This window comes from Sorex fumeus, unplaced genomic scaffold (genome assembly GCF_029834395.1).
Source record: "Sorex fumeus unplaced genomic scaffold, SorFum_2.1 ptg000024l, whole genome shotgun sequence".
Classification (NCBI taxonomy): Eukaryota; Metazoa; Chordata; class Mammalia; order Eulipotyphla; family Soricidae; genus Sorex; species Sorex fumeus.
In genome coordinates this window covers 55,414,727-55,442,493 of record NW_026606081.1, presented here as the reverse complement: position 1 = coordinate 55,442,493, position 27,767 = coordinate 55,414,727, and the positions used below count along the sequence as shown (strand labels likewise).

General features: G+C 62.0%; 2 protein-coding genes across 2 annotated transcripts in view; one reads left to right on the top strand and one right to left on the bottom strand.

Annotated features, from left to right (window-relative positions):
- The window catches only part of MTHFS (methenyltetrahydrofolate synthetase), a 162,575-nt gene that overhangs the window by 61,492 nt on the left and 73,316 nt on the right, over nucleotides 1–27,767 (top strand). The window lies entirely within an intron of this gene.
- On the bottom strand, nucleotides 407–27,139 carry ARNT2 (aryl hydrocarbon receptor nuclear translocator 2). The gene is given in 20 exon segments (XM_056114426.1): nucleotides 407–1,189; nucleotides 2,003–2,139; nucleotides 2,567–2,729; nucleotides 2,947–3,085; nucleotides 3,401–3,497; nucleotides 5,537–5,660; nucleotides 6,541–6,613; nucleotides 6,976–7,127; nucleotides 7,222–7,296; nucleotides 8,396–8,530; nucleotides 9,171–9,247; nucleotides 12,211–12,296; nucleotides 12,799–12,864; nucleotides 13,185–13,287; nucleotides 19,576–19,789; nucleotides 20,361–20,417; nucleotides 20,419–20,575; nucleotides 20,759–20,806; nucleotides 21,912–22,026; nucleotides 27,047–27,139. Coding segments are annotated over 20 exon segments (2,148 nt in total). The 5' UTR covers nucleotides 27,078–27,139; the 3' UTR covers nucleotides 407–1,090.

Genomic DNA, 27,767 nt, shown 5'->3' with positions numbered 1-27,767 from the left:
GGGCTAGGGTGGAATGCCAGGGCTCAGGGGGCTGAGGGCAGGGGGACTGGGGCGGGAGGAGTTCCTCTGAGTCTGGGACATGGAAGGGGGGTTCATCCCCTGAATCTCCCCAGAAGCAAAGGCTCCTGAGAGCCCAGCACAGCCCCAAAAGGATGCTGCTGCTACAGGGAACTTGGGTCACACAGCCAATAAATGGCCACCGGCGCCTTGACAAAGGACTATCCTTGGAAGGGTCTGGCGAGTGGGTTCAGAGCCCCGCACACAGCAGGTGGGCCTACCCCTGGGCTCTGGCAGGAGGTTCCAGACAGGGCACAGGTTCCCCAGAGTTGGTCGGACACAGCTGAGATGGATGATGTCTTCCTGTCCTGGGCTGAGGGACACTGGGGACTGAACCCATCTTCCCTCCACACCTGAGTCCAGCAGTGCAGCCCACTGGGCTAACCAGGGGCCAGAGAGGTCCTGGAGGGTACAAGGGCTTGAGGGGGTGGTCCTGTCCAGTCTCCATGGGGCTGTCAAGACTCTTCCTCCTGCCAAGGACACAGGGGACGGGGGGAGGGGGGGGTCGCAGAGAGACAGACACGCATATCTCCCCTCTGGGAAGCAAGTAGGTGAGCCGAGCTCCCAGTACAGAAGCTTCCAGAATCTGCTCCTACTCCCACCGGAGGCCTGACTGGGAGCATCTGGGGCCTCTGTGCTCAGATGCCCCGTCCTCTGCCCAGTGCCTGGCTGCCCCGGCAGAGAGCCTCACTCTGGCGCAGGACAGACACGGCACCAACCATGGGGATACTCACGTCACAGCACAAAGCAGACACACGCCACCGGCAGCCACCACTACACCCAGCTCTGGGCCACATCACAGTCCATCACGGGTCATCCACGAGCAGGTGGCAAGAACGTGGCTGACGCCGTGGTGCACAAGCACGATAAATAGCGCCCACGGCGGCTGGTGGGGTACAGGTGGGGTGGCCGGCAGGCCCCTGGGCTCCGAATCCGGCGGGGGGCCCAGTGACCGGGGGGAACAGGCCTAACTGGAAAGGGGGGCTGTGGTTCCGGCAGGGGACCTGGCGCCGAGGCCCAGCTCCACTCGCTGCTACTCTGAGAAGGGCGGGAACATGCCCAGATCCGCGAAGTCCTCGATGTTGTAGCTGCCCGTCCCCTGAGTGGGGTCCCCCGGCATGGGCAGCATGTCCTGCAGGAGACAAAGGGGCACAGGACTGGGCTTGTCTCCCATCCTTGTGTCTTCTAGCTCGCGGGGCCGCAGTCTGTGACCCTGAGAGACCTGGGGTACCAGGGTCCCTGTGAGGAGCCTCCCGCGAAATCCACCCCCCATCCTAGACCTCCAACCAGGAGCCAGTGACTCTAGTTCAGTCCCCAAAGAGGTATTCAACCATTCTAGTCCCTGGGCCAGTTTTTTTCCAGGAGGAAAATCCAGACAAAGGCGGGACAGGTGCAGAGTCCAGGTGACAATGTGACTTTTGGGCTGTGAGCTCAGGGACCAGCCACAGGGAGGCCACAGGAAGTCTCCGCAGGGCAGGGCACAGCCCCCAGCAGAGGAAGGGAGGGGTCACGGGAGGGCAGTGAGGCCTTTCCCTGCATATGGAAAAGCCACAGCCCAGCTGAGGAGAAGGCTTGGGGGTTGGGCTTGGACTGGGCACACCGAAATCTGGGTTCCATCTCAGTTCACACACCAGTCACCCTAGACAAGGACACGGTGCCTGAAGCCTGACTGCAAGGTGGTGCTGATGCTGCTGGGGAAAAGTCACCAGAGAGAGGGACCCTGAGAGAGGGCTTGGGCCTAGATCTCGGAGTTGCCCCATCCTGGCTCCTGGCAGTGCAGGCAGGCAGAGGGGCTGGCTCTGCTCCGAGGGACCTCATGTCCAGAGGAGGCTTGAGGTGCGTGCTGCTGAGCCCAAGCGCCTCCCTCCCATCCTCCCATCTGCCTGGACCCGACAGAGGTGTGAGTGAGAGAGGAAGTGGAGAAAGCAGCGGTGCCTCTATTTACCTGGAACACCTCCGTCTGGCCAGGCTGTGGGTGTGGGTGCTGCTCGCTGCTCTGCTGGCCGTGGTGCTGGCTCTGCCACTGGGACCACACTTCCGAGGGCCGTCCTGGGAACTGCCCGCTGCTCTGCCCGCTGTCTGCTGCTGGCCACCACAGGACACCTGGCTCAGGGGCCATCCCACTACCATATTTCCCAGTCGCCTCCCTAGGGTCAGCACCAGCTGCACTGGGGGCCACAGGGCCGCGTGATCCAGCCAACGGCCAGACGGCGTGTGAGTTCCCAAGCTCAGTGTCTTAAGGACAAGGGCCCAAGACAATGGCACCAGTCCCGGGACACGTGTGCAGAGCTTGAGGGACATGTGTGCAGGGCTTGAAGGACACGTGTGCATGACCTGAGGACACTTGTACAGGACCTGGGGACACACGTACAGGACCTGGGGACACACGTACAGGACCTGGGGTCACGACCAGCTTGTGCTGAGTCCCAGAGAAGAGGTGCAGGAGGCCTCAGGCAGATTCTGGACCTGGGGCTGATCTGCAGCACGTATCCCCTCCCTGGCCCCCTACCAAAGCCTGGTGTCCTGTTGGCGAGGCCGGAGTAGGCGCTGCCGCTGGGCGAGGAGGTGGCCGGGCTGGAGAGGGGGCTGTAGGAGGAGGGGTCCGCCGGGTAGCTGTGGCTTGTCCCAATCCCGAAGGGTGAAGTCTGGGTCTTGCTGGACTGAGAAGGCAGCTGGACAGGGCAGAGCAGGGGCGAGATGGGCATCAGGAAGCCTGGGGATGGCTGGATGCAGGCTGGACCCGCTCTGCTCCCTGCGATGTGGGGGGTGGGGCTGAGGCCAAGACCCCCCATCCCCTGGGGACCTGCAGTCTAAGGGGAGAGCTGGTCCCTCAAGTTCCCGTGCCTGCCCCCCACGGCCCCCAGGACAGGGGCTGCCCATGCGTCATACCTGTCCTGGGAAGGGCGGCCGGGTCCCCGTCCATGCCACCTGGCCCTGGCCCAGCTGCCGGGAGATCTGGGCCATGTTCTGACTGCTCGAGGAGGAGGACGGGAGGTCGCTCACCCCCGGCACGTGGACCACCGAGGAGCTGGGGGGAAGCGGGTCACTGCATGCACCTGATTGCCAGGCCCACCACCAGGCCCACCAGCTCCACAGTCACACCCCAGGGCCCCGAGCAGGGACAGACTTGGCTGAGGCAGCCATGGCCAGGAGCTGACCTGAGGGCCCTTCTCCCCCACTTGTGAGGTGCCAGATGCACTCCCAGGGGCCAGACCCCCATGGCCACTTAGGTCAGTCCAGTGGTGCTGGCTTCTCTGGGAGCCCAAGGCTATGCCCCACCCAGGTCATGGCAGCCAGCCCTGAGGAAGGTCCTGAGGGAGGCACCGTGTGTGGCCTGCAGTACCTGAAGGCTTTGCCCGAGTGGCCGGCGGGAAAAGGGCTTCCCTGGGGGTACATCTGTTGGCTCCCTGCGGCAGCCGAGCTCATCAGCTTCTTCTCCGCTGTGGAGGACAGAGGAACTGGGTCACAGGAGAGCCAGGTGCCAGTGTGTGGCCACTGTGGAGGGCCTATGGGGCATCCCCACCTCCTGACCCCTTGGAGAAAGCCATTAGGGTGAAGAGGGACCACGATGCTTCTACCCCCCAACTGTGGGTCAGGGACAACTGCATCTACGTGGGGCTAGTGAGGGCCAAGCTCAGGCGCTCAGGCTCCTGCACACGGGGCCCAGCTCTGCCCACATGTTGCGGGTGAGTCTTCTCCAAGCGGTCTCTGCCTCAGTTTCCCTGGTGAAAGATGGTGCAGACTCTGCCAGCCTCCCCAGCTGCCAAGGTACAATTTGGTGCCTGATGTGGGTGAAGTGTCAGCGGGTGTGGACGAGCTCATCGGTTGCTTTGGTCCACAGCCTTGTTAAGGTGGTGACGGACGCCTGGAGTTTCCCACGATGATGGCCTGTCAGGTCTCCTTGTGGCTGTCCCTGGTCCCAGGTCCACTTTCAGTGACCACTGTCTATTGTCCTACCCCCAAGCTGGTATCCTCGACATCTGGTTTAGCAGATGTCAGAGGAGGTTGGCTGTCTGTGGTGGTGGGCCTGGCTCTGTGGCTCCAGGGCTCCGTGGCTGTCTACTCCATGGCCCCTCTGGCTCCGTGGCTGCCTCCCTGCCTGGCCCTTGGCTCTGTGGGTCCTGACTGTGGCTACATGGCTTGACCAGAAACGCAGCATTTCCTGGGTTTCGGTGGTGTGCGGCTGCGTCGTGTCTGACTCTGACATCACGGCAGTTTTGTGGGCGCCACGGAACGACCATCCTTGAGAAGCGCATCCACCAGCCCGTACTGGCCGCACTCGGCTCCACGGAGCACCTTGCGATTTGCTAAAAGCGTCCTTTCTTTTCTTGGACGTGCGACTTCCTTCCTGCTCCTTCCCCTCCATTAGTGGTCACGCTCAAACACTCCGGAAGCTGCTTCTCAGTAACCACCAGGGAGAAAACACCACGTGTGGATGAGGAATTCCTATTTATTGCTGAGGCCAGAGTGGGCCGTGCCTGCCTGCGTGCGCCGGATTGGGGCTTTTGGGGTTTTCTAGCTTCTGTGTCTGGCAGGCTTGCAGAGATCTGAGGCATCAGATCCCCCTACCCGTGCGTTTGCGGGAAGCTGTCCCATGCCGGCTCTGTGCACACACACGCCCCCAGAGCCCAGCCCACATCTGTGCAGCCGGCAGGTGTGGACAGTGGGGTCAGGGGCCCCTTCTTGCTCAGGGCTCGGTGCCCCTGCCTCTGTGTGATGGCATCTCAGAGCTTCTGCTGCAAGTCTGGAGGATTTCCCCGCCCACCACAGGGCTTCGAGAGAGGAGAGATGGGGCTGCTGGGCCTGGACCCCTGCCCCCTCCCATCCGGCCACATTTGTGGCCCTCCTCTACTGCTGGTTCTGGTTCTGCAGCTGCACCTCCAGTGCCCCACACTCCGGGCCAGCCCACTGGTTTTCCTCTGTGCCAAACACAGACATGTAATTTTTCTGGTCTGCTGACCTTGGAAGAAGGCACGCAAGACGATGTCTGGCTCACTCAGGTGGGCTGCACAGACCTGCGGGCGCTGGCCCAACTGCTGTGAGCCAGTGACCAGCTTGGAGGATCCGGCAGGGACATGCTGGCAGACGAAAGCAGCCACACAGAGCTGTCTGTGGGCTTCAGCGCCTCTCTGCTCCCTGCCTGCTTCTCCCTTTGGGTCATGGGGATTCAGGGCCACACCTGGCCATGATCTGGGGCCACTCCCAGCTGTGCTAGACACAGCGGGCAAGCCTTGGGCCCAGGGCTTAGCCCTTTAAGTCTGTTTCCCACACATGGCCCTGCCACACCTGAGGCCACCGGGGATGGTCCTCAGGGTCGGGGCTATGCTTAGAGATGGGCACACCTTCCCTCCCACCCTGGGAGGGAGGCACCAGCCTGGCTCCAGAATCCTCTGCCATGTGCCTGGAGCCAGCTCGGAAGCTACTTCCAGGGACAGCGTCGGGTGCCTGCTGGCAACTGGATCCCACCCTGGACACTTACATGCACTGATACCTGCAAACATTTCGGCAAACCGGGGGTCCCTTTCCTGAGAGAAGAGGGTGTCAGCCTTCTCCACAGACTTGCTGGCTTCGTGGACACCTGCAGGGATGCTGGGCACGGGCACCTATTGGCATAGAGACCCAGGGTCCTGCCACATGAGGCCATGCACCGCCCGCCTACCTCGGGCCTTCCCTCCAGAACTCCCAGTCTCCCAGGGGAGCCTCTAAGTGCAGCAGAGAGAGAACACATGCCAGGGGCCAGGGGCTGAAGCATGGGAGAGAACCACAGACAGATGAGTCTGGGAAAAGGCCAAATACCGACGCAGGGAAAAGGCGGGGAGCCAGGAAACTGGGACTGAGGTGCAGAAGGAAGGAAGGAAGGAAGGAAGGGCAGGCCAGAGGGAGGAAGGGCAGGGGGAAGGGAGAGAGGAGGTAACGAAGGGGAGGAGGGGAATAGGGAGGGTGAAGAGGGGAAAGATGGGGGAGGGGAGAGGGAGGGAGAGGAGTTGGAGAGAGGAAGGTGGGGATAGGGAGGGGAGAAGTGAGGAAGGAGATAAGGGAAGGGAAAGATGAGGAGATAAGGGAGGGGAAAAGTGAGGATGGAAGAGTTGGGGGGGGAGAAGTGAGAAGGGGAGCTGGGGAAGGGATGAGGGTGGGGAGAGGTAGGGAGGGGAATTGGAGGAGGGGAGAGGAGAAGAGTTGGGGGAGAGGGATGAGGGAGGAGAGAGACGAGGAGGAGGAGCTAGTGGAGGGGATGAGGGAGGAGAGAGGTGAAGGGCTGGAGTTGGGGAGAGGACAGGTGGGGAGGGTTGGGGAATGCTGCAGGGCTGCTGGGGCAGGGGGCAGAAGTTGGGGCACTGGACCCCACGTAGCCCCCAGTTCCCATCAGCATCCCCCACTGACTCAATTCCACAGTCACCTGCACCTGCAGCTCACCTGTGAGGGTCCCCAGGACAGAAACACAACCCTCTACACTACCCCTGGGGGAAGCTTCCAGAAACCCACCTGAGACAGGTCATAGGATGACAGCCCGTCCCTCGGGTGCACTTCCAGCTCTGCTTGCTGCTGCTGGAGCTGCCTGGGGAGAGAGGGGGTGGCCAGGGACTCAGGGGACAGAACTGGGGGTGACCAGGGAACGAGGGTGGCCAGGGACAGCTTACTTGGGAGATGAGAAGGAACCCTGGGGACAGAGGAGGTGGAGATTAGCATGGTGTCCCCAGTCCCCAGCCTTCAATATCTGTATTTTCTTGCCAGCTTTTCTACCAGAACCAAGCTGTGTTTGGGGGCACAGACTGCTGTGTGGCTTCACTTCACGCAGAAAATGCAGCACAGAAGGAGCTGCAGCCGTCCCCTGTCCCCCTGTGTGCTGCCCCTTGGCCCAACACGTGCTGAGAATGGGCTGAGAGGAGTAGCGGGCAGGGCCCAGCCTCGCGCACATACTTGACGTTGCTGTTGGTGCAGATGATGTACTCGATCTCGTCCGAGTAGGGGTTCTGGAAGGTGAAGCTGCTCGTGCGGATCAGCACCCACTCGCGGCTCTTGGTGCGGAAGCGGTACATGACCGACAGCACCTGGCCCTTGAGCTTCACCACCTGTGAGACATCGGGGAGGGGTGTCGGTGGCCGGAAGCCCCCGGTTCAACAGCGCAGCCTCTGCCTCCCTCCCTGGGCATGCGCAAGCAGGCACCTGTTGGAAGCTTTCCCGCAGGTGGGTCTGGTCCTCCGAGTGGCAAAACTCCAAGATGTCCTTCCCAAGGAGATCCTGCAGAGAGGGCGCCTTAGCCACCCGGAGGCAGGGACACAGCGGCGCACCCCCACCTGCGTCCCCTTGCCACATCTGCAGGGCACTGAGCTGGTCCCACTCTCAATCCCATAGGTGTGTCCCCAGCCGACTTCTCTCTCTCTCTCTCTCTCTCTCTCTCTCTCTCTCTCTCTCTCTCTTTCTTCTTTTGGGTCACACCCAGCGATGCTCAGGGGTTACTCCTGGCTCATGCACTTAGGAATTACTCCTGGCGGTGCTCAGGGGACCATATGGGATGCTGGGAATCGAACCCGGGTTAGCCTTGTGCAAAGCAAACGCCCGATCTGCTGTGCTATCGCTCCAGCCCTCCAGCTGACTTCTCATCCCGCTACAGCAGCCCTGGGAAGAACAGCTGTGCTTGCCACAGGGCGCGGGCACCGAGCACACTTAAGGACCATGAGGGACATGCATGTCCCAGGTAGTCCGGGATGCTGGCCTGCAGGTGGGGTTGGAGACTGTTCACATGGCCATGTGCTGCACGGTCCCCTCCTCAAAGGAGCCAGTTCCATGCGCAAACTACAGCACATTGGAGTGGTGGGACATCCCTGCAGGAAGGGCCTGAGGAGGCCGGTGACCAGTGCTCAGAGTCCAGGCCAGCACAGAGCCTCGCAGGAGATGACCCAGCTGGGAGGGCATCCACCTCCTAGAAGGCTCAGGATTCACAGGACCCGAGAGACGCCAGAGGCTCTGACATCCCACCAGGACCGATCGCTTCTCTGACGGACACACCAGCAACCTTCCCAGGCCAGGTGCCCCCCATCCTGGGGCTGGAACCCTTCTCCTCGGCCACTTTTATTTCATGACAAGAGCTGGGAGGAGCCCTGACATGCCCATACCCATGCGACCACTGCCAGCAGGACACACGCCCGCATACTCCTTCCTCCTGTGTCGTGTGACACCAGCACAGACAGACATGGCAGCGACGCGTGGGGTTTCTGGCTGAGTCACGTGCCTAAGCTGCAAGTGTCTGTCTCCCTGGAGCCCAGATCTCAGCGGAGAGCCCTGACCTCAGACACCGGCTGCCACACAGGCCGGGGGCCAGGCCCAGCCGGGTGCCTACCTGGGGCTGATAGCCGATGACGCTGATGCACCGCGGGTCCACGAAGGTGATGATGCCCTCGGCGTTGTGGCGTGAGAGGAACTCCGTGGGCACTGCCATGGAGCTCATGTCCATGCACACGGGTGAGCTGGTCACCTGGGGGCAGACCGAGGGTGGCAGGGAGTTGCTCTCCCCCCTGTCACTGCAGCCACAGCAGGCGTGTCCCTGTCACCAGCATGTATGTCTAGGTGCCCAGTGGGCACACCTGCAGATCTGGCAGTGGCTGCCTCCAAGTGCCCGGGACTCCCTGTCTCCATGCCTCTGGGCCTCATTTCCCCTCAGGCAGAGGGAGTTATGAAGTCTGTCCCCAACTGTGCTATGATTTCAAGCCCCTTCCCTGCCTGTGCACCTGTACCCAGGGGATCAGCTCCCCAGGACAGGAACCTCTGGTGTCACCTCCTCTCCAGGGGCACAGGGTACTCACCGTGTCCCAAGAGAACAGGGCTGGGAAGCTCGGCCCCTCTGCGGGAGTTCACGGGCTTGCAGGGGTCAGGGCTTCCCTTACCAGCCCCAAGAGCAGTAGGAACCCCAGGATCCACCCTGCTCAGACTCCCAGCAGCCTCCCTCAGATCCTGCCCCCTAGCTCAGACCCCACCCCTCACCCTCAGCCACTGCCCCTTCCCTCAATGTCCATCTCCTCCCTACACAGAAAACAAACACTGAGCATCTCAAGCCCCTTCAAGTGTGGCCCAGAAATCAAAGACCACGGTATCCAACGGGCTCAGCTGTTTCCTACCTGGAGCCGCCCAATGGCCACCAGGCAGTATTTACTGCCCTGTCCCACGTCGGCGTCCTCTTCGGGAATGGTCATTCCTGAAATGGGGTGGGTGGGTGCCAGCACCGTCAACAGCCTGGACCCCTGCCCCAGGCAGCCTCCTCCAGTTCCAGGCATCCCAGCCTGGCAGCATCCACCAGGTCCCTGTCCTCTCAGACCACAGCGGTCACCTCAGCCAGGTCTGCCATGCAGCCTCCTGATGACACAGGAAGGAACACATCCTCTCAAAGTGAAACAGGGCCCGGGTTCCCAGGGGGCTGGAGACATGCCGGTGACATGTCAGCCCCTCAGCACTCACAAGAGTGAAGCTGGGGCCCCAAGGGGGTGTCTGGGAGAGGCTGGGGGTCCCTGGGGGTCTGTAAGAGACTGGGGGTCCCTGGGGGTCTGGGAGGGGCTGGGGGTCCCTGGGGTTCCAAGAGAGGCTGGTGTGAGAAACAAACAGAAAATAGGAACCAGATCCCCAAGACTCTCTTGAGGCACCTCTGGGGGCCCTGTGCACTCCAGGCTCCCTGGCATGGCCTGCTTGAACCCCAAAGGCATCCCCCACTTACCGAGCCTGCAGACCCCCTCTCCTTCCAGCCTGGCTGTCTCTGCCCAGGGGTGCCCTCCACATGCCTCATTCCTGAGCCCACCCGAGTCAGCAGTGACCCCAGCACTAAGCAAACCCCCTGAGTGCAAAGGGACACCCAGTGCAGAGATGAGGAGCAAGAGAGGGTCCGAGAGTCGTCCCCAGCACAGGGGCTGGAGGGCCACATGCAGGCTTGGGGCAGCGTCCAGCAGGTCACCCCCGGACGGGCAGCCTCAGGAGCATGGCCAACAACAGGCCGGGGTGAGCTCATGCAGGGCTGGGCTCGGCAAAGTGGCCGCTGGGGCTCCAGCCAAATCATCTCAGGCTTCAGGCACGCTGTGGGCAGGTCTGGGGACTTTGCCAGGTGCGACCAGGCCTTCTGGAGTGGGGGTGGCTCTGGGGCCACCAGCTCCCTGGGTCCGCAGACAGCTCACTGGGGTTTCTAGGCATGGGTGAGGTGACACCCCGGCAGGCGCTGTACGGACAAGGCTCAACCTGAGCGTGAGGTGCCCCGGCACCTATGGGATGGAGAGGCCTGGGGTCCTCTCCGCCTCAGCTCAACAGGAGGGACAGGCGGGGTGACCGTGGCTGCTGCGCAGGCAGGCTTCTGGCACACACCAGAACATACCAGAACACACTGTAACATGGCAGAGAAACCTTTCAGAATATAGAAGAACACATGGAAGCTGCTGTGAGTACGACCAGATGTCAGGTGAGGGCAGGAAGAAGGCCCACTGGCTGGGGACAGGCACACAGGACACAGTAAGGTGAACGCCCCTGCCTACCCCTGGGCTTACAAGGCTGCCTGTGGACCATCTGGGCTCAGGAAGTTGGATCCAGAGCAGGAGGGGCCATGGCCCCTAACAATGCCTGACCACGGCCAAGCTCAGCCTGGCCCCCTCCTGAGCTGGGGGGACCTAGCACAGGGAATGTTCCCAGGGATGCGGGTTTCACGGGCAGGGTGAAATTCCTTCCCAGCCCACCCTCCAGACGACTCTCTGGGTAGCACCAGCCTCGTCACCTCCTCCTCTGGAAATGCACTTGGAGAATCCAGATTGCGTTCTTTCAATGTCACTCCCGCCAATGAGAAAAGGCATGAAAAACGTGGGAATTGCCGGAGAGAAAATGACCCCAGTTGATGTCGGCGACAGCAGGGATCACTCCGGGGGCCAGTCCTGAACGCTGACAAGGAAACCCATGGTCCTTCTCGTGCCTTCTGGAACCTTGGCTACGCTTTGGAAGCCCAGTGCCAGCACTGTCCAAGGCGCCTCCCAGCTGCCTGAGTCCGCCGTGGCTGCGTGGATTAAGGCAGGGTTCTCTCACCCATAAACAAGGCTCCAGCAGGCCCCACTCTGAGGGCTGCTCCAAGCCGACTCCTAGAAACGTGAGCCCTCAATCGGCCCAAGCCAGGCACCGATGCCATGCAAGGAGCCCTCGAGGCAGGCATGGGCACCCTGTCCTCTCTTCTGCTACTTGGGAAGGACAATGAAGTGGTCCCAGACCACTGTCACGTGCAGACCTATCTTCCAAAGGTCATGCATATGTGTGCATGTGGGCGCACACGTGAAGGTGTGTGTTATCAGGTTTAGGTGAGCGCACGAGAGAATGTGTGTCTGCATGTGACCGTGTGAATTGTATACGCAACTATGCAGTGTTGTATGTCTATGTACACGTGTGCACGTGTGTGCATATGCATAAAGGTACCATGTGCATGCACACACCTGTGCATGTACGTGATCAAGTGTGTTACATACATGTGTGTATGTGTTTGTGTTCCTGTGAGCATCCTGTGCTCACTGTGTGTGTTGGTATCTCTGTTTCGCCCCCTCGTCATGCTTCTTTCTCCCTGTGGAGTGACAACTGACCTCCTGGTAACTTTCCTCCGCACTGTGCCTTCTGGAACTCTCCACAAAAGATCACTCCTCTATACATAACACCCCCTCAAATACTTGGAGACCGAAATCACGTCTCGCTTCCTCCAGGATAAACACTGGCGCCCTCTGCACTCTCCTGGGGCTTCGGCTGGACGGCTGTGGTCCACGCAGACTCGGGTCAGGAGCCAAGTTCTCTGCAGATGCCAACCCAGCCCTGGTGACATGCCGTCTCCCTCCCACCTTCCTGCCATCCTGTGGTGGGGTGCAGATGTGTCTACTCAGGCAACAATGACTGGGTGGCATTTGGGGACATCTCGTGTACCCCGCAGACTTAAGGCTGTACCCCACGCCCCACAGCGGTGAGTCTTTCTCACGTGTGTGATCCCAAGCCCCAAGGAGCTCCCTCACAGTCTTGTTTCCAGGGGACTTGGGACGCCTGTGCTGTGCGTCCCTGTCCTCATGGTTGTCCGTGTGAGTGAGACAGAAACAGATGGAGACACAGAGACAGAGCAAGACGCACAGAGACAGAGAGGCTGAGAGCCAGCAAACACCCGCTCACCTGCGGGGGGCCACGCCTTGATGTAGCCCGTGCAGTGTACCACGGCGTGCTGGGGCTCCCCCTCCTTCACGGGACCGAGGCCGTTCCTGGGGAGAAGGGGAAGGGCTGGGGTTGGCTCCCAGGGAGGTGCCGAGACAGGTGAGGCCTCTGGGATCGAGCAGCTGGGTGACTCTGTGCGTGTGTGTTCATGTGTTGTGTGTGTTCATGTGTGTGCATGCATGTGTGCGTGCCACATGTGTGCATGTGCGTGCGTATGTGCGTGGGCGTGTGTGCGTGCGCATGCAGGCATGTGTTGCCGAGAATCCCCAGCAGGCAGCCAGGCTGCTCTGGGTGCAAGCAGGAGCCCTGGACACATACTTGTAAGACTGCAGGTGGACGCTCTCCACCCCCTACTCCTCCTCAGGACCCTGTCAGGACCCTGCAAATCTGGACAGTCCCAGCCCTGGCCGTCGCCCCCCTCATAAAAGTGCCTGATAACCCATGGCAGCGGTCCAGTGACTCTACAACATTGGCCCCCTTCCAGCTCAGCCCTGGGTCCCGGTGGGCAAAACTGCTCCCACGCCCTGAGGCCCCTCCAAGAGCGCTCACCTGAACCTCTTCCGCATGGTGGTGATCCTGTTCAGCGGGAGGTGGTCCAAGGGGGCATTGCCACACCTGTGGGAAGGGGTTGGCATGGGGGCTGCACTGCACAGACCCTGATTCTGTTGGGTTTGGGGTCCTGCCCAGTGATGTTCAGGGTCACTCCCGGGGTGGGGGACGCTCCAGTGCTCTAGGCTCTTGTATCAGGAGCCTGCACTTGGCCCCATGAGCCCCCGATCCAGTCCCCCTGGAAGCAGCCCTAGAAACCCCTGGACGAGTGATAAGAGGGCGGGAGTGGGAGTCCAGCCGACATGAAGATGCAGACAGTGCCCATGGCACAGACACCCCTCCGGGCCGGGCCGCTGCTGTCCAGGGTGGGACCCACGCACACACACCTCATCCTGCAGATGAAGGACCGGCGTGAGCCCATGCACATGCGCATGGACGACTGCTGTCCCTCCTTCTTCACTGTTCCTGTCTTCAGGTCCAGGATGCGGCCTGCGGGGGCGAGGTGGGGGGGGGGGCATTGAGTCAGCTCCCGGCCAGGAGTGCAGTGGGGCACAGGGTCCCACCACCCAGAACTGGCCCCCGAGATTCCTGGTATCTGGTAGGAAACATGCGGAGAGGAGGCGCGAACAATCCTGACCACTTTGCTTTCTTCGAAGAGTGTCTACACCGGTGTCGGCCTGTCAAGACTCCATCACCTCCAGAAGCCAGAGTGACAGGACAGCAGGAGGGCACTTATCTTGTACGCAGCCCACCCGAATTTGACCTTTGGCATCCCATAGGGTCCCCCATGCACTGCCAGGAGTAACCCTTGAGCACTGTCCAGAGTGACCCAAAATCCCCCGTAAAGACTCCATCACTTTCAGAGCCCCCAGGTGCCCCCTTGACGTTGGCCAAGGCCACCACAAACTCCTGAGACCAGAATATGTGATGGTACCAAATCTCCCCTCTCTGGCAGCATCCCCAGGCCAGGGCCAGAGGCTCCCAGGGGTTTGATTCTGCGTCCGCACCCCCAAACCCCTCGTCGGCTTCCCCCCAGGCCTCACCACCAACATGGAACCATCAGACCCCAGCGGTGTCATGACCCCCGAACCTTGCCAGGCACCTTCCTGCCACTGCCCCGGCCATGGAGACCCGTGTCAGCTGCAACGCCCCCCCCCCCCGCCCCCTTCACTGGCGATCCAGCACTCACAGGAGTTGCCGGATCCCCTGCCTGGCACATGGCCCATTCCTCCCACATTCCCATCCCTGTCCAAGAGAAACAGTGAGAGCCGCCGCCGAATGTCGGGGAATGTTGGGGAGGCACGTTCTAAAAAAGCGAAGGTCACAGGTGGAACCCATTTGGCAACATATCCCAAATACTTGCATTTCAACAAGAGACTCGCAAGGAAACAAGGGTGGGGGTGTCCAATTCTGCTCTTGGAACCTTCCACCTCCAGAGCTCAGAGCTGCATCCAGGGGCTCTGTGGGGAGCACCCCTGAACATGCCACAAAGCACCCACACATCGCCAAGGCAGACACGGTCCTTTCTGCAGGTCCTTACTCCAGCTCACACGTGCCCCCTGAACCACCTTCGCCAGAAAACCTCAACCAGCTCCTGGGAGTCTTCTCTGGGTCCCTCAAGCAGAACTTCCTGATCTCTCACTATCTACGTACCAGCTACTCATCCCTCCACCCACTCACCACCCACTCACTCCCACCCATCCCTCATCCACTCACACCCACCCATCCCTTCACCCAGTCACCACCAACTCATGCCTCCACACACTCACCAACCACTCACCCACACCCATCCCTCTACCCACTCACCAACTAACCATCCCTCCGTCCATTCAGCCCTCATCCCTCTATCCACTCACCCCAAACCCATCCCTCCACCCAATCACCACCCACCCACTCACCACCCACTCACTCCCACCCATCCCTCCACCCACTCACCCCACTCATCCCTCCACCCAATCACCACCAACTCATCCCTCCACCCAATCACCACCCACCCATCCCTCCACCCACTCACCACCCACCCATCCCTCTATCCACTCACCACCCACTCATCCCTCCACCCAATCACCACCCACTCATCCCTCCACCCAATCACCACCCACTCATCCCTCCACCCACTCACCACCCACCCATCCCTCCACCCACTCACCACCCACTCATCCCTCTATCCACTCACCACCAATTCATCCCTCCACCCACTCACCACCCACTCACTCTCACCCATCCCCCCACACCACCCACCCATCCCTCCACCCACTCATCCATTCATCCATCCCTGTGCTCATCCTCCCAACAGGTCCCAGGTGTTTTTGCTGTGCCAGATCTTGAGGAGCCCCACCCCCACCCTAGGGGTCGGCCTCCAAGCCTGTCCCTCTCTGTGCTCAGGTGAACTGCTCTTTCCGTAAGAGGCAGTCTCTGTGCTCCACCTCTGACGCAGGCACACTCGCCCAGGATGGCTGTCACTCTGAGTGCTCACAGCATCGTGTGGGGATCCTCTGGGCACCCCTCAGGACAAAGGCACATGAACCCCCTCACCCCAGCTTCTGTCTGAGGACTGTCCAATAAGGAAGCACGATGGCAGAAGCACCTAGGGTGGGTGGGGTCACAGTCTCCACAGGGTGCCTCAGTGGCCTGGAGTGTCCACCCCAGTGCTCCCCGCACCAGCAGGCAGCAGAGCAAGGGTCAAGCACTTCCTGGGGAGAAGCAGGGTGCAGCTCGGGGGCTTAACTGCAAATTCTCCCCGAGAACTGAAAAGCTTCAGACCAGGCCTCCAAAGGACCATGACCCAAACCAGGGTGATGGCCTGATTCCAGAGATTTCTCAGAACCCAGCCTGGGAGCCTGAGGGCTTCAGAAGCACAGATTTCCCCGGCCAGGCCCCCACTCTTCAGGGAGTGGCCTCTAGGGACATTCTGGCCCGCAGTAACTTTGGACGAAGGAAGAGTCCAAAGTTTCTCTCATATGCAGGCTTTGTACTTAAACAGAGGCTCCCAGCTAAGGTGGAAGTACAAACAGAAATGTGAATTATTTCAGCAGAAGATTCCTTAAGAAAACTGGAAACATCTTATCTGGGTTTGGAAAGGGAAGAAAACAAGATAGCAGGGAGGAAAAGAAGAGAACCTCATTAGCAACGATAGCAAAGCCACCGGCCTCTCCATGGAGATCATGCGATATTGTTCCAAAAACGTGTGGCCCCCCAGAACAGGTGCCCAGAGACCGGGCCATGCTGGTTCTGTTCCAGCAATGCCATGTCCTGCCTTCAGAGAGTCCAACCGCCCGCAGCAGCTGGGCACACGGGAACAGATCCCTCGCGGGGGCCCACACGGCTCCATCTGTCGGGGAGCTCTGACATATCAGGAGCAGGAGCAGAGGCTGGCGCAGGACTCGGGCAGCCCCGCCATCAGGTCCCTGGGTCGGGCATGGGCAACAGTGGCAGCTGCTGGAAACGCAGGACTTTGATCTGACAGGTAGCCAGTGCCAGCCCTGCTCTGCCACATTGGACCTGGGGCTGCCCACAAGAGCAGGGCAGGGGCGGGCCTGGAACCATCCCTCAGCACCTGCTTTCCTAGGTGAGATGAAGGGGGCAGGGCCTGGGGCTGATGCCAGCAGCGGGGCAGCAAGGGGCAGAGATGGCACCAAGGCATCGCCCGGTCAGGCTGCCTTGTCCTGCAGCCGCCAGGCCCTGGGACATGGGGTATGTGCAGAGGCAGGAGCCTAGAAGGGCTTGGCCGAAAGGACGTGGGGTGCCCTGCCCGGGAGAACTTTGGCTGGGGCAGCTTCTGTGGCCAGACCAACATGGGCCTCACCCCCACCCCCGCCATCTCCAGACCCACATTCCAACAGACACGCCGTCCGGCCGTGTGACCCGACACCTCTGCTGCCGACAGGACAAGCTCTGCACCGCTTCAGACCCGTGACCTGGGGAAACGCATTCCTTGTGAGGCATCACGCTACAAGAATGCCAGCAATGTGGGCCCGCGCCTCAGGCCTGCTCACATGCCACTGGGGGCTCCCGGGCGGAGGGCCCGTGGGCGGGGGGCGGGGGGTGGGAGGACCCCTGGGATAGAGGGGCTGTGGGCGGGAGGGGGCTCTCCGGGGTGGAGGAGCTGTGGGCGAGGTGCCCCCAGAGTGAAGGGCTGTGTGTGCGGGGGGGGGGGTCCCTTGGTGGAGGGGCCTGAGCCTCGGCTGGGGGGCCTACATGGAAGGCAGCAAATGGCCCCAAGACGATGGTCCATTGACAGAGTGAGGCTGAGAGGGGAGAGCTGCCTCCCCTTGCCCCATCCACAGAGGAAGAGGCTGAGCCAGCCCCGGCAGCAAGAGTGGACTGGCCAGGCTAGGTCGGCTGGACATGGTGTGGGCCCAGCACAACATCAAATAACTGATTCTGTCTGTGGCCATCGGGGCACACAGAAATGGAGCATGACCTGTCCACTGGGTGTAATAAAATGGTGACTGGAAACAGGGGGTCTAGCAAGGGTGGGGGGGTGGGGGGGAAGGCTGCACATGAGGGATCACGGGCTGGACAGTCCTGTGTTCCCCCAGGTAGGGGACAGCTGAGAGCAGCCACCAGCCACCTGCCTGCACAGGCTCTGGGGGGCCAGGGGGTTCACAGAACCAAGGGATGCAGGACGGTGAGAGAGACCAGTGCCCCGTGGGGTCCCACAAACTATTCACCGTGAGTCAGGATGAGCCCATGGGGGAATCTATTTTTTCAGTGAAGCTAAAGGAAACTATTTTAATTTCCTTGATCCCACGGAGAGTTTTGCAATCGAGTTATTTTTGAGCACAGCAGCATAGAACCGGGCCTCGGTGCCAAGTGGGGGTCAGAACCGGGCCCTGGTGCCAAATGGGGGTCGGTGAAGCAAGCACCTGGCAGGGGTCCTTCTGGTGCTCGTGAGGTCAATCTGCTCATTCCTGGGCTATTGTGGTGAGCATATCCTGCTCTCTTGGCCAGGAAGTGTCCCATTGGGTTAAGAAATCCAGACTCCTGCAGAGGCCTGGAAGGGCCTGGTTTTGCAACAGTTGCTGACTGCTGACAATTTCCACATTGTGTTGTTCCCATCATTTCCAAGTGCCTTCCTTTGAGTCACGCTAGTCGTTCACGTCTCCGCGTTTGGATTTGGTTTTGGGCTTGCTCTGTGTGGGGCAGCCTTGACAGGACACTTTCAACCTCGACTCCCTGGGTCCCCTTAAACAGTTTCCTGAACCTCTTGCCACATCTGGGGGAGAGCGGAGGCCAGGGTGGGGACCTGTGAGCCACCAAGGGCGTCTGTCTGTGCACAAAGCCTTGATTCCAAACTTCACAGGTGCTGCCTAGAGGGAGGCTATGCCACACACACCTACGGGCTCTTCATGCCGTGCGTCTGCAGGAATCCCGAGCAGGGCCCCCTTGCAGATGCTCCCCAAGCGCCCGGCACTCACTCACCTGTCATGGAGTTTTCCGAGGACTAGGACTAAACTCTAAAGACTGCCTCTGTGGGAGGATGTGCTGCGTAATTACAGGTGAGGAAACTGAGGCCGGGGCTGACCCTAGTTGGAAAGGGTGGTGGACTGTATCACCACCAACGGGGGCTCTGTGCCACGTGAGAATGCCCAGGAGCTGGAATGCACCGCACTGGTGGGGAACCCAGGACCCCTCCTACACACACAGCCACAAGTGCACCGAGGCACAACCCTGCTATCTGGTGGCACCGAGTGACGGGAAGCCACAGCCAAGACAGGTGACTGTCACTCATGAGCTGCTCTTCCCCATGAACCCAAGAAGCGAGTATCAGGAGGGCCACGCCGTGCCACACGCAGCCGAGGCCACACAAACGTTTTACCTGCAGGACGCACAGTGGGAACGGTTGCTCAGGAGCTGTGGGGTGGACGGGATGTCAGGGGAACCCCTGGACCTAGTTTCCAGTAAGAGGCCCCCCCCACAGCCGAGGCTCCTGCCGGTGGCCTCAGGCCAGGCCAGAGGGCACAGCCAGTGCTGAGATTACCCCAAACTCACTTTCCTTTTTTTTTTCTTTTTGGGTTACACCCGGTGATGCACAGGGGTTACTCTTGGCTCTGCACTCAAGAATCACCCCTAGTGGTGCTCAGGGGACCACATGGGATGCTGGGAATCAAACCCGGGTCGGCCGCGTACAAGGCAAACGCCCTCCCCGCTGTGCTACTGCTCCAGCCCCTCAAACACGCTTTCCTCACCCCAGAAAGCACCTGATTCCTGCCCTGGACAACAGAAATCCACGAAGAGCTCCCAGCCCTGACTCAGAGACGCAACAACGCCTTTCAGTGAGGCCCTGGAGGAGCTGCGGTGCAGACTCCGGCAACCAGAACGGGAATAAGGTCAGAGGCCTGGTCAGAGGCTGGGGCTCACAGCTGCGATTTCTCAAACTCCCCTCCCCTCCCCGCTCAGCAAGCTGCTCTACTCTGCCGTCATGGAGTTGACACTATTAAATTGTTTCTGTGTTTTGGCATCTCAGGGATCCAGCCTGGGATGTCCTGGGGACAATCAGTCACAGCCTCCCCACTCCCCCCTGCCCCTGTCCAGCTCATTAGGGCCTCATTAATCTCATTAGGGCCTTAGCGCTGGCTCTTGTGGCAACACTGCCTCCTGGTGTCCACGTTCCCATATTGCAGGTAAAACACAGCAGGGGTTCTGCAAGTTTTTTAAACGTACTGAAGAGTTTTTACGCATCCAGAGGATGAAACTTCTCAAGGAAGTCCGGCGTGTGCCCGCCCCATGGGCCTGCTATGTTGCAGACGCTCCCTCCCAGTGCCCAGCACTCACCTGTCATGGAGTTTTCCGAGGTACACAGCTGCTCTCTCAGCTTCTCCACGTCGTCGGGGTGCACCTGCTCGTACAGCGTGCTCCCGAACCACTCCGACTGCGGCTGGTTCAGAACGGGGGTGACCGAGTCGGACACGTAGATCACCCTCCCCGTCTCGGCTGCCACCACAAACAGAAAGCCATCCGCAGCTTCCAGGATGAGATGCTTCAGTTCCTGGGAGGGGGAGACGGTGCTGGGCCTGGGCACCCCGCTTCCCAACTTCTCCAGACTTGGCCCAAGGCAGCCTCGATGTCTGAGCACACCAGGGGCATGGGCAAGGCTGCCACTCTCCATGCTCGCAGAAGGCTCCAGACCCGACTGAGGCCCCAGCCCCCCACACAGGAGGCACCGAGGTGATAGCCTGGGCAGAGCCTCAGTAACACAGTCAAAGCAGCCAGTCACTGAGCACAAATGCCGGCCCAACGCCTGGCACTAAGTGAGGAGGTAGAGCCAGGCCCTCTACACCCATAAGTCTGTCCAGCAAACTTGGGCACCCACGAGGCCAGAGCGAGAGCACGCGGGAACGAAGGAATTTGCCTTGGGCACAGTCGACCCATGTTTGATCCCTGGCATCCCACAGGGCTCCCCGAGCTGCCAGGAGTGATCCCTGAGTGCAGAGGCAGGAGTAAGCCCTGACCACCGCCGGATGTGTCCCCACCCCATCCCCCCAAGATACCCCCAAACCTTGGACACCCAATGTCCTGTAAGTGGGCTGTGGAGTACGTGGGGGACGCTCGGGACACACCTGCTCAGTGAGGAAGGACGGCTTGTAGGCGCCGTCAGTGGACTTGTTGCCGGTGCCCCCGCATGGACTTCATGTGTGACACAGCCATGCGCAGGATGGTCAGCTTGTCGGGCTTCCGGGCCAGCGCGCTGCACGTGGGCACCATGTCCGACAGCTCAGTGATGTACTGCGTCATCTTGTTCCGCCGGCGCCGCTCGATCTCGCTGTGGTTCTCTCTTCCCGCAAGCAGGAGGGGGCGCGAGGTGGGGAGAGAGAGAGGGTCAGCGCAGGGGGTGGGTGGCAGGTGGGTGCCCCGGACGCGCTCCCTGCGGAGCTACAGCTGAGGCTGCTCTACCAGATGCCAGGCTTACCCTGGACCCCCACCCCTGCCCCAGGCCATCCAGGGCACCACGACTCACCTTGAGAATTTGCTGGGCCCTTCACCATCTTCGTCCTCAAAGTCCATCCTGAAAAGTCAGAACTGAGAGTCGGAGGGCACAGAGTGGACAGGCGCGGGGCTGCTAGGGCCAGGGTGTCAGGGGCAGGGATGAGGGCAGCTGGGGCTCAGGGAATTGGTCCAAGAGTTCCCCCCAGGTCTGGGCAGCAGGGCTGTGTGGATACCCCTCCCCACTCAGGGACCCCCACTGCCAGCCCCACAGCCACACCAGTGCAAGCGACATGCTGGGACAAAAGGAGTTAGTGCAGGGCTGGAGCGACAGGAGAGCAGAGAGGGCTGGCACACAGCCGACTCAAGTTCGACCCCTGGCACCACAAACGGTCCCCCGTGCACAGCCAGCGAGGAGCGCCAAGTCAGGAGCAAGCCCTAAGCACTGCTGGGTGTGTCCCCTCCAACATAAAGGAGTCACTGGGGGCACTAGAGGGCGGCAGGACAGACAGTGCCTGAGAGGAGGAGACCTCACTGCCAGGACAGAGGGAGAAGTGCGTGCAGGGACACTGGGGAGCAAGAGGGGGCCCAGACTCTGTCACACTGGTCTGAGCTGAGCTCCCGTTGCCCTGCACACAAGTCCTGCCAGGCTCTGACACAGAGAGGAAGGATCCCCCGGCCCCCTGCAGAGAAGCTGCACAAAGCATCCCCATAAATCAGAACCCTGGGCACCCTGTCCTCACTCTCCTGCCCCTCAGAGCCCTGAGCAGGGAGATCAGGTGTGTCCCGGTGCAAGACCATCCCCGCAGACAATGCCCCACTGGGAGCTTTCCTGGTGCTCAGGACCCCTGTGCCCAAGGGCAGCGGGGTCAGTCAGGAATCTCCCTGAGTGTGGACACAGAGATTCAGCTCTCGTGCCTAGGACTCTGGGACACAGCTGCCCTGGGAAAGGACCTGGATGCTGGCGTCCCCTGGTGGGGAGCAGGCTGACCCACGGCCCTTGTGGGAACGGTGGGGGGGGGGGGGTAGGGACGAGAAGGGAGAGGCTCCAGACACAGCAGTGCCCAGCTGGCGCCCGTCACAGCACATGGGGGGCTTGCAAAATCTAAACAGGATGCGGAGCCTCAGCTGCGAGAAGGGCGAGGAATTCCAGGCAGGGCCCTTCCGGCAGCGGCCGTGTTGCTTACCCAGAGCGTCTCTTTCCTCCCCGGCCAGGCAAGGCCCCCGCCATCCTCACCTGCCCGGCGGCCGCCATGGGGGCCACGGGCAGCGCCACGGAGCTGGGCATGTCCGAAGCCATTTCTGGAAGGCAGCAGAGACAGCACGGGCTGAGAGCCCGGGCCTGCACCCGGGGTCCCCCTCACCCACGGGCAGGCCAGGGTACACCCCGTCCTGAGACAGCATCTCCATCTTGGGATGGTGTGTGCAGCAGCCACGGGCCTCGCGTGGTCCCTGAGCACCACTGGGCACAGTCCTGTGTGTGTCCCCCAAAATCTCTTGCGTCACAGCTTCTCACGGAGTCAGTCCTGGCTCCTGGCGCCCTGGCTGGAGCCTGAGGAAAGGGCATGTGAGCCCATGGGGACCGGCAAGGCAGGAGCCCCCACAACATCTCAATGTTCTACCGAGGCTGCTCCAGCCAGAATCCCGCCCACTGCCCCAGACTGTCCCTGCCACCCCACGTGGAACTGTGGCACGGGCAGAACTGACCTCCACCACCCCACTCCCCTGCTTCCCCTTCTTGCTCCCAAAGCCTCTGGACTGGCCACCCCATCCCCCACTCCCAGACCAGGGTGGATGTGGTGCTTCTGTTCTGGCTGTGGCCACAAGGGGGCTCCCTCTGGTCCAGGCAGGCAGAGGCTGGGGGCGGGAGGTGGGGGGGGGCTCCCATGGGGTCACCATGTCCCACATGGGGCCTCATCCCACCAACCAGACCCCAGAGTCCAGAACCAAGAGGATCGTCTACTCTGTCCCACCATCCACAGGCCGAGGCCCCCACGGCAGGCTGTGCCCACTCCTCTGCCAGCACTGGGTGTGCAGCCCCCCCCCCGGCCCCCCGGCACCCAGGAAGCCAGGCCCTGGCACAGCCACACAAGGACAGGAGCTGGAGGGCCTCCGGGACAGGCCTCGGGGAAGGGGGACCTCCAGCCTGCTCCCCACCTCACAGGGCTCAGATCAGCGGCCTGACCTTCACGCTGGAAGCAGAGACGACGCCATGAGAGTCCTGCCAGGTGCGGCCACCACTGGTCCCCCACAGTTCTCCCGGAGCCCCAAGTTCCAGGGGAGACAAAGCCCCCGGGCCTGTGTGGTCGTCCTGGGGAGGCCTGGGGCTGCGGGAGCTAGCGCACCGCAGAGGAGCCGGCCGCATCCGTATTCGGCTGGCCGCCGTGTCGTCACTGTTTACCTCCACGAGGCCGTGATTCAGCCGTGACAACTGTCTTGCATACTGATCAACGCGCCTGCAGCCCCATTAACCACTTCAGCTCTGGAAGGCGCCTGACTGGGGCTCCCAGCCAAGGCTTTCTCTGGGGAGCAGCGGGGGTTGGGGGGAAGGCCATAGTGCCCAAAGACCGTCTGTGGGAGTGGTAGCTCTGCTGGTCCAGTTGGCAGGCAGGACCAGGACTCTCTGTGAAACAGGTGGCAGGCAGGGGACAGGGTGACCCATGGGTCCAGGAAAGGGGGAAGGCAGGCCAGGTGCTCAAGAGGCCCCAGCGAGCCCCGAGCCACTCCCCTCACACATACGCACCATGCACTGGAACCCCGGGGACATCCAGGTGCAATGCCCCAGAGCTGAGAAGCAGGGCGATCCCCTGGAGGCTCTACTAGAGCCCAGGGCAGGGGGCAGCACAGACCCCGATGGGCCAGGGACCATGCCAGACTCAGGGGAAGGGCAGAGAGCACAGAGAAGCCTGAAGACAGAGGACAAAGCGATGGGAGGCCAGGGCCCCCCTGGACCAGCCAAGCGCACCAATCTCAGGCTGACCCAAGCCTGGGCCACCAGGGTCAGCGCTGTGGGCAACGTAGCCCCCGTGTCCTTCTCAGAGAGTCCAGGGACCGGCTGTGCCCAACGGAACCTGAGTCTGAGGATCAGGAGTCCAAAGCAAGAGGAGAGAGGATGGCATGTGGCCCACTGCCCCCAGTTCAGGTTGCCTCTTCCACTTGCTCAGGCTAGTGTGTGATAATTCTGGGGACACCGTGGCCTTGGTCCCTGAAGGCACAGAGCCACAGCCGGTCGACCCCCTGCAGGCCCCCGACTCACTCAGGCTAAGTCTGTGTTGCTGTCTGTTCCACACTCGTTCTCACTCACAAACTCTTCACTCATGGATGTGAGTAATTTATTTTTTGGCCGGGGGCATAGCTAACAGTGCTCAGGGGTCATACCTGGCAGGGTTAGGGGGATGATATATAGTGCCGGGGATGAGAAGCAAGGATTCTGCCTGCCCCTCTGCCTTCTTTCTCCAGCACCTTGTATATTTTTTCTATCCAGCCCCCTGATCAATGCCCTACTTCTGTGCATTTTTTGACACCATCATTTCCTGGCTGCTGTGCAAACATAGCTCTCAGGAGCTAGGGCCCATCCTAGCCGACGGGGTCATGATGGGTGCTGGCATCCTCCCAGGAAAGGAGAGATGGCCGTGCCGAGAGGAGTGGGCAGATCTGATGTGAAGGCACCTTGTAAAGCAGTTTGATGGTTCAGGAGCTTGGCACACAGTGTCTCGGACGTCACAGCAGCACACTAGGGGCTGAAAGGGTCGTTTTGTAGCATTTGTGGGTGTCTATGTGGCGTGTGACTGACATCAATTGCTGGGGAGGGTGGTCCCAAGAAGTGCTCAGGGACCCTCCTGGCAGTTCTCGACCAAACAGGACTCAAAGTACAAGCACTGCAACACTGGGGACCAGCAAGGCCACCCCGCAGGGGTCGGGGGCCCTGGACTAACAGGAAGGAAGCAGGATTAATCCCCAGCTGAGGAGCAGAATGATGGAGATCCGTACTAGGGAAGAGGCTCCACACCATCCCTTCGCCACGGCCACCCACACAGCAGCTACGGGATTCCAGAGGCTGGTTGTGACTGCGGCCCCCTGCTGGACTGGACGGGACAAGACAACCCATCCCAGCCGACCGGCACCCCCAGTCTCTAGGGCACCAAGGCCTCCGACTAACTGCAGGGAGGAGCAGCAGGATCAACCCGGTACCACGGTGCCACCTGGAGGTGAGAAGCTGCCAGAGCAGCAGATCGGAGAGAGCCGGTTCCCACTGTGCCCTGCAGGGCTCAGCCCTGGAGAAAGTTCCAGGGCACTCTGGAGATGGGCACACACACCAGCCGCTTCCGAGCCAATATACCCAGTCATGAGACCCGGCTCAGGGCACAGCAGCTCGTCACTTGTCACAGGCTTGGACAAACGGGCCACTATCCCAACTCCAGCTGGCACCATGTCCTCCCAAGCATAAGCAGCTGACATCCATGTCCACCCTGCCCACGGGGGCACACAGCAGGCAGACCCCCAAAGCAGCAGGTAGACTCCTTTCCCAGGAGGGTCCCATCAGACATCCCTACCAGTACCACCACAAACGCTCCTGTGTGAGGGGTCCCCCGGCAGCTGAGAAACAAAGGGAGGCAGAGGGAAGGAGTGGGGCGGGAGGGGAAGGCTGGGTGGGGGTGGGGGGGGTCTCAGAATGGCAAACACAAGTTCCTGCAGCGACATTATACACACAAAATAAGGGATTTTACATTCCCAGACTATGACTGCAAGTACAATGCAAGCACGGATCATGTGGGCACGGAAGCAGTAAGTTAGCTTCCAAAATTAAATGAAAGCCCCTCCCCCTCCCCCCCACGCACGCACAAAGGGGCTGCAGAGATGGGGCACTTGCCTTGCAATCCCCAAGTACAGGTGTCCCCTGTGTCCCAGCACTGCCAGGGCTCACTCCTGAGCACAGAGCCCCTGACTACCGCCATGTTTGGCCCCAACCTGCAGTCCTCCCCCCCCCCAAAAGCTCGTGGAAGGGGCTTTGGAGTCTGTCAAGACAAGCAGCTCAGGCCGTGTGCAAGGAAACAGTCAGTCCCTGTCTGAGTTTGCAACTCATTCAGCCCAGGAGCTACTGAGGGTCGGTGAGCCGAGGCTCCCCTCCTCACAGCTCCCCCAGTGCCACACCTGTACATGAGCTCTCACACGGCCAACTTCCCCAGGTCAGCAGAGCACCACGCCAATGGGACCAGGCTCCTGAAGACGCCAGACCAGTCTACTCCGAGAGCAGGAGAGGAGGCTCCTAGGAGCGCGGCTCTCAGACAGGGTCAGGCGGCCCAGCCCGCGGGGCTTAGAGAGGCCTCTGTGCTCTGCTCCTTGAAACCATCTGCAACCTCAGGACAATCTGGGTCTGGGTACAAGCAGCCCCCAGCCACTCCTGCACTCCTCACCTGCCACTGGGTCACCTGTGACCGCGGGTCCTCACCTGCGCAGGGGGCCCTTTACCTGAGACTGGAAGGGGACCCTCACTTGAAACTGGAGGACCTCACCTGTGATCAGGGACCCTTATCGATGAATGAGGGACCCTCACCTGCAACTGGGGGACGCTCACCTACGCTAGGAGGCCACCACCCGTGACTGGGGGACCCTCACCTCTGTGTCCGGGGACCCCTCACCTGTGTCTCCCTGGACTGCTCTCCTACTGACCCCCATCTCCCTCTGCGGGTCTGAGCACAGACGCCACCACCGGGGACCCTTTCCTCACCTCCAGCTGCTCTCTCGCCTCCAGCGCGTCCCCCTCGCCGGCCCGCAGCACTGTCCCCTCCCCTCCAGCATGCCCCCCTCACTCCCAGAACTGCCCCCTCAACCCCAGCACAGACCCCTCCCCCAGCACTGCCCCCTCCCCGTCAGCACAGACCCCTCCCCGCCGGCCAGGCCCCCCTTAGGCCGGCGCCCACACTCAGAAGCTTCCCCCCACCCCGTGCCCCCGCACCCCCGCACCCCCGTGCAGCCCCCGCCTCGGGGGCGCGACTCCCACCCCTCCCTTCCCGTCCTCTCCGCCGTCCCCTCCCAGCGGCCCCAGCGGGGGCGGGGAGCCGGCGATCGCCCCTGCCTCGGTCCGGGTCCGGCGTCCCAGGTCCCGGGCCGGCAGGAGGAGGGTCCGGACGCGGGACCCGCTTCCACCAGCGCCCCCTGCCCGTCCCCCCTCCCCGGGCTGGGCTGGGCTGGCTGGGCCGGGCCCGCGGTGGGGGCGGGGTTCGCCCGGCGGGCGCGGAGGGGGCCCGGCGGCGCGGGACCCGGCCCCAAACCCCCGCCCGCCGCCCGCGGGGCCCGGCCGGGCGGGGGGCGCGCGACTCACCCGCGGGGCTGGCGGCGGCCGGCGTGGCCATCTTGCGGGCGGCGGGCGGCCCGCGGAGCCTGCGCGGCGCCACACAAAGGCCGGCGGCTCCCACGCGCTCGGCGCCCGCCGCCCGGCCGGGCTTTGTCACGCGGCGGGGGTCCCGGCCGGCCGCAGCACCGCGAGACTTGGGGAGCGGGCGCGGACCCCCGGGCCGGCCGGCAGCCGCGCAGGTGCTGGCCCGCGGGGGCGGGGACGCCCCGGGCCGGGGGCGGGGAGCGCATTGGTATTCCGGGGGCGGCGGGCCTGGAGACTCCGCGGGAACAAAGGGCGCCGCGCCGAGCACTTGGCCTTGGGGCGCGGCCCTGGACGGCCCCGGACAGCCCGGCCGGCCCGGCCCAGGGCCCCCTCCGAGTCCGGGACTGTCGCCGCGGGTGCCCCCCCCCACACACACACATACCCCCCAAGCCGGGAGCTGGCATCTGTGCGGGGTACCTGCAGGGACCCTGCCCGAGGTGAGCACGGGCGAGAGGTGCTTCATGCCCATCCCGCCCGCTGCAGCAGCGAGCAGTAAAATGAGCAAGAAATAAGTGGCCCTGGGGGGCACGCGGCGAGCAGTGGCCTCTCGCCCCGGCCCCGCAGCCGTGGAAGGGGCCCCTCGTGCTGTTCATGTGACTGCTGGACAAACTCGACCATGCTGGCACAATCCCCAGCGTGCCGGGCACCCAGCCGTGTCGGGCAC